Below are 6,000 nucleotides of genomic sequence, written 5' to 3'. Positions count from 1 at the left end.
TTGAAAGGGGTGTGTGTATGTGTGTGTGAGAGAGAGAGAGAGAGTGAGTGAGTGTGTGATGGGGGGAGGGGGAGTACTAGATTTAGAGTTTAGAATCCGAGTTCATATTCTAGCTCTATCATTTATAAAAACCTGTACGACTTTGGGTACATTTCTTCATATCCAAAGTGAGGGTGCAGAACAGATGAATGACCTCAGGTCCCTTCCAGTTTAAAATCTGATCTTATGATAGACACTGTTTACTCTAACCCTCATAGAGTTTAAAATCTACTGAACTGGACAGGCCATTGAAGATATTTAAATGATGGGTGAAAAAAGTTTCAAACCAAGGTATTATTTAAGCTGTTTTTGAGCTTTCTGGAACTCTGATTCCTGCCCCCCAAGATTATCTCCACTTTATCTTTTACTTATTTGTAAGTTTTGTATGTAGTTGTTTGTATGTTTCCCATTAATAATAGATAAGATTTATACAGCACTTAAAGGTTTACAAAGCACTTTACAAATATCTCATTTTATCCTTACAAAATCCTGGTCCTACATTATCTCCATTTTAAAGATCAATATGAACTCCTCCAGAGACCCTGTGTTTTTTTTTTTTTTTTTTTTTGGTATCTCCAGTGCTTAGCACAGTGCCTGACACATAGTAAGTGCTTAATACATACTTGTTGACTAACTCTGAGGGGGTTACCCATTTGCCATGGAAAAATTAGAGAAAGGTTCTTGGAAAAAGCGGCGTTAAAACAAACAAACAAACAAAAAAACCACACTACAATTAAACCCCTATGGAGGGGTCGAAAAGCTCCTTCCATATACTGGCATCCAACTCATTAAATTTTTGAGATGGAAGAGAGCTTAAGTCACATAGTCGAACTGCATTTAACAAAAGAGGAATTTGAAACAGGGTGGGTTAAACTAGATTTACAGAGGGTAGTCTACCCATTCAGCTGTCAAGAGTGATCTTCCTAAAGCATCTCTCTACTCAATAAACTCCTGTGGCTCCCTATCACCCCCAAGACCAAATATAAAATCCTCTGGCATTGACAATCCTTTATCAGTTTTCTTTCACCTTAGACGACCCCCCTCCCCCTCTGGGTTTCAGTGACATCCTGGCACCAGACACCCCCGTCTGGGCTGGGGCATTTACACTGGCTTGTCTCCCATGCCAGTGTAAATCTGACTGTCCTCCCTCCTCATCTTTAGCTGCTTCTGGTCTCCCTGGCTTCCTTCACAGCCCAATATAAAGCCCCCTTCTCCAAGAAGCCCTGCCTATTTCTTCTTATTCATCCTATGTATAGCTTGTTAGTACACAGGTGTTGGTGTGGTGTCACTTGACTGTGAGCTCCCTGAGGGCAGGGCCCAGGTTTTGCCTAAGTAACCTCAAACCTTAGCATAGTGCCTGGCACATAGTAGGCACTTAATTAATGCTGACTGGCCGACCATCCGAAAGGGCAAAGCCTAGCTTCTTATTTCTCGGTCTAGGGCTCTTTATGTTACACTCCCCAAACCAGGGTTGGGGGGGGCTGGAGAGGAAGTGGAGCACCCCGTCCCCCTCCCCCCTCGTACACGGACCCCAGCCAGACGTAGCAGACTAAGGGGGGGGCGGCGAATGAGGAAGGCGCGCTTCCGCAGGGCGTTCCCAGGGAACTCGGAGGGGGCGGGGGAGCGCGGGGAGCGATCTCGCTCCGAGCGAACATCCTCCTTCCCCAGGCCCGGGCGGAGGAGGGACGACCTGCGGGGCCAGGGGGGGCCTGGGTAAGGACCACGCCACGCGCGCCGGCGCCCGCGGAGGGGGCGGGTGGAGGGAGCGCGCACGCTCCGCCTCCTCCCCCCTCCGCACGTTCCTCCCCCTCGCCCTGCGATACGCCGAGCGCTCATCATCCGAGGGCTTTGGCCCAGAGTAACCCCGCTCGCGTGACCTTTCCCCTCCATTCCGCACCTCCGCGAGCCGGCGGGGCTGGGCGGCTGTTGGGTTCTAGTTTCCCTCCCCCTCCCTCCCTCCCTCTCTCCGGCCCTCTCCCCCGCCCCCACCCTGCCCCCCTTCCCCGACGGTGCTTCCAGACATGGCGGCGTTCAGCAAGTCAATCCCTCACAACTGCTATGAAATCGGCCACACTTGGCACCCGTCCTGCAGGGTCTCCTTCATCCAGATCACCAGGGGCGCCCTGGAGGAGTCTTTGAAGATCTATGCGCCCCTGTACCTGGTGAGAGAGCCCCGCTCCCGGACCCCGCTCCGGCCCCCCTGCCTCTGGCCTGGCGTAGGGCGGGCCGGCCCGGGCTAGTGGGGGTTGGAGGGGCTGAGCTGGGGATGACGCCCCTCGCCCGAGGGTCCGCCCCCCGCCCCAGAGCTCGGAGCGAGCCCGGCCGGCTGAGCTGTCATTCATCCCTGGAGCTGGGCCTGAGGAAGGGGAGAGAGAGAGGCTGGGAGCGTGGGGCAGAGTTCTGAGCTACCCAAAATCAATCATGAACCTTGGACCCAGGTCTGTGAGGGTTCAGGTCCCTGCCTCTTAGTTCACGTGGCTTGGTGTATCTACCCTAGGAGCCAGGTCTCTGTCTTTTAAAAAGTGTGAGGGTTTGACTCCCTGCCTTTTAAATAGTGTCAGTTGCACCTACCACTGGGTTCAGGTCTGTGTCTTTTAAATAGTATGAAAGTTGGAGCTCCTGCTTTTTAGGTAGTATGCATTGCTGTTCCTACTGTAAGTGAAGGTTTAGGTACTTGCTTTTTAAATAGTGTGAATTGCTGAACCTACTCTGGGTCAGCTCCATGTCTTTTAAATAGTCTTAAGTGAGGGTTTAGGTCCTTACCTTTGGATGTATCCTGGGATTCAGGTCGGTGTCTTTTAAATGAGGTTTGCAAGGCTTCCGGTCTGTCTTTTAAATAGTGTTAATTGCTGTATCTAACCCAGAGATCAAGGTTCTTGGCTTTTAAATAGTGGGAGGGTTTAGGTCCTGCTTTTTAAATCGTGTGAATTGCTGGATCTACCCTTAAGCAGGTTCCTGGCTTTTCAATAGGGTAAGTGAAGGTTTAGTTCCTTGAGCCTTTTAAATAGTTTGAGATGCTGTGCTTACTTTTGGATTCTATGTCTTTTAAATAATACTTTTGTTTTTGTTTTTGTTTTTGCTGGTTGTGACAGAGAGGTGGTGTTCAGGGAAGCTCTGAGAAGGATTAAGAATTCCAGCTTGGTGTTACAGAAAGAGCGCTGAACTTGGCAGTCATGGGACTTGAGTTCAAATTCCATTTTTGTCACCTTACTACCTGTGTGACCTTGGACAAGTCACTTCATCTCATTGGGCCTCTGTTTCCTATGTATAAAACAGGGAAGATGGATTCTGTGACCTCTGAGGACCCTTCCTATCCTAGATATGTGTTTGAGGTCCTTGATTTTTTGTAGTGTGTGAGTGTTGGGTGGACCCTGGGATCTTGGCCCATGCTTTTTAGTTATTGTATATGAGGGTTTAGGTTAGGACTATGCCATATTTTTGTTTTTGCTTCCTGTGAGAGGTAGTTTTCAAGGGATGCCCGGGGGCCTAGTCTGGTTGGTGCTGGGGAAAGAGTGCTGAACTTAGTTACTGAATTCTGGCTCTGTCGCTTTACTGTCTGTGTGACTTTAGACAAGTCACTCCATCTCTATGGACCTTATTTTTCTCATCTGCAAAATGAAGAAGTTAGATAGTTGACCTCTGATAACTTCTAGTTCTAGATCTATAGTTCTAGGTTTTTTGCTTTTTCTTTCCCCAAGTGATTTCCTAAGGCCACTTTTGCTAGGCAGCATAGGAGGATCTCTTCTCTTAGGTGAGTCACAAGTTTGTGGTACTTGGGAATTTTGCTGTTTCTCCACGTTCACATACTAGACCAGTTAGTGTCTGGGAGTTTGAGTGGTGTTATCTAAAACTTGTCAGGTTATTCAGTGTGTACCTTCTCCTGAAAGTTGTTCAGGAGGTTTTTCTTGGTATTATGAAGGATCTGTTCAGGATTTAAAAGTGCTTCATGTAGGGGTAAGCCAGTTTAAAAAACTGAACATCCAGAAATTCATATGAAGATTAATTTCATGTGAAAAACACAATTTGAAAAGTACTCAAACATGAAAGTTCCTCTCTTTCCTTCACATGTTACCTTCCTTAATATTAAAGTTCTTTCTAAAAGAAATACAAGTGTTATTTCTTCACTTCTAATGTCTAATTACATTCATTTTTTTTTTAATGGGCTAGGCAGTGGGGTTAAGTGACTTGCCCACCGTCACACAGCTAGTTGAGTGTTATGTGTCTGAGGTCAGATTTGAACTCAGCTCCTACTGACTCCATGGCTGGTGCTCTATCCACCTAGCTGCCCCACATTCATTTTTTTTTCTGTATTCTTTAAAGTAGTGTAAAACATCAATTGGATTGAATACTAACTCCCTGTTAATTCACATGTATGTGGTGGCTTGGTGTAATGGAAAGAGCACTTGGGCTTGAAATCAAAGGATCCTAGTTTCAGCTTCATCTTTGCCACTTACTACATGTATGACTTAGAGAAAGTCACTTAATTTATCTGAACCTTGATTTTCTCATTTGCAGATAGAGTTTGTTATCTTTATAATTCCTTATCCCATGAATAATTCACTTCAACAACACTTAGTGAATGCCTTCTATGAGCCTAGGCCTTGTAGGTATGCTTATTACAACAGTATTCCTTTTCATAAGGACTTAAAATCCAATGGGACAGGGGATAAGACATATTCATAAATAAATGTAATACAAAATAGAAATGGAATATGAAAATGTGTAAGAGAGGAGTAAAGTACTACTGAAGGATATAGGAAAAATTTCTAACTCTGAAGGATCAAGGGAGTCTTCAGGGATGAAGTAGAGTTTGACTTGGAATGTCAGTTGTCAGAGATGTTGGCGTGCAGGAGCTCACCTCTCACCTCTACAAGGCATGAAGAAAAGAAGTATTTGAGGAATGACAGGTAGTGTGTATTGATGGGAGTCTGAGATAAAGGTGAATAAGGTGAGATAAGGTTGGAAAAGGAGGAATTGCGGGACTGAGGCAAGAGCACTGACCCTTGAGTCTGAATTCCTGGGTGTAAGCTTCAACCTCTTAAACGACCTCACTGAGAGACTGGACTAGTCACTCTGCCTCCCTCAGCCAGAGATTTTTTTATCTGCACAATAAAAAGGTTTGACTAGATGGTCTTTGAGATTACTTCAAATTCTAGATCTGTGATCCTTTGATAAGGTAGAGCCAAGTAGCTATCATGAAAGCTTTTTTTGAGAAATTTTTGAATGATGAGAGTTGTATTTTGTTCAGTAGGCGAAGGGGAGTTGGAATTAGCACACTAATCTATATGTGTGAATTTACATAGTTTAATTACTATATGGTTATCTTAGACTCCATTTACCCAAAACAGAGCTGATCTTTTCTCTCCAAAATCCCCTCCACAGAGCTGTTTCTCTCATAATTTTGTGGTTACTTCTCTATATACCTGTTGTTTCCTTCAAATAGAATGTAAGCTCATTGAGAACAGGATCTATTTGTGTGTGTTATGTGTGTGTGTGTTTGTATTTTCAGTACCTAGCATAGTGCCTTAGTACTTAGTAGGTGCTTAATAAACATTTGATAAATTAATAGTCTTTTTTGGGGGGGGCAGTTTCCAAGGAATTTTATTAAGAATTTTGTGTTTTCTTTTTCTGAATCAATAAATACTATTCAAAACATCAAAAATTATTACTTTCTCTCCTGGTCCTCTTATCTGGAGAGGAGCCAGCCTACTGAGCCTTTTTATCCCAATTGACTAATTTTGAACAGAAACTGAGAGAGAGTTGAGTGTTCAGAGTCATGGACTCTTTCCGTTAATTTTGGGAGGAAGTATTTGGCTGCTGGGAATAGAGAACAGACTGGCTGAAACACTGAAATGTTGATTAGTATTTTGGAGGAAGAAAAGCACTGGGTGAGACATAAGCCTGCTACAAAGAAAAGAGTATGTAAAGGTACATAGCTCCTTTTGCCTCAAAAAGTGACAT

At 44.6% G+C, this 6,000-nt stretch overlaps 1 protein-coding gene across 2 annotated transcripts in view; it reads left to right on the top strand.

The window, feature by feature from the left end:
* The first annotated feature begins 1,923 nt into the window (after positions 1-1,923).
* TMEM135 (transmembrane protein 135) overlaps positions 1,924-6,000 on the top strand; it is a 342,694-nt gene continuing 338,617 nt past the window's right edge. The window contains exon 1 of one of the 2 annotated variants that reach the window (XM_027848341.1): positions 1,924-2,201. In XM_027848341.1, coding sequence (XP_027704142.1) covers positions 2,061-2,201 — 141 coding nt within the window. In that variant the 5' untranslated portion in view covers positions 1,924-2,060. The remainder of the gene's footprint in view (positions 2,202-6,000) is intronic. The other variant, XM_027848342.1, reaches the window with a different exon arrangement.

Source organism: Vombatus ursinus, unplaced genomic scaffold (assembly GCF_900497805.2).
Source record: "Vombatus ursinus unplaced genomic scaffold, bare-nosed wombat genome assembly UNPS02005659.1, whole genome shotgun sequence".
Lineage (NCBI taxonomy): Eukaryota > Metazoa > Chordata > Mammalia > Diprotodontia > Vombatidae > Vombatus > Vombatus ursinus.
The sequence above is the reverse complement of the archived record's forward strand: the minus strand, read 5'-3'. Positions and strand labels throughout refer to the sequence as shown.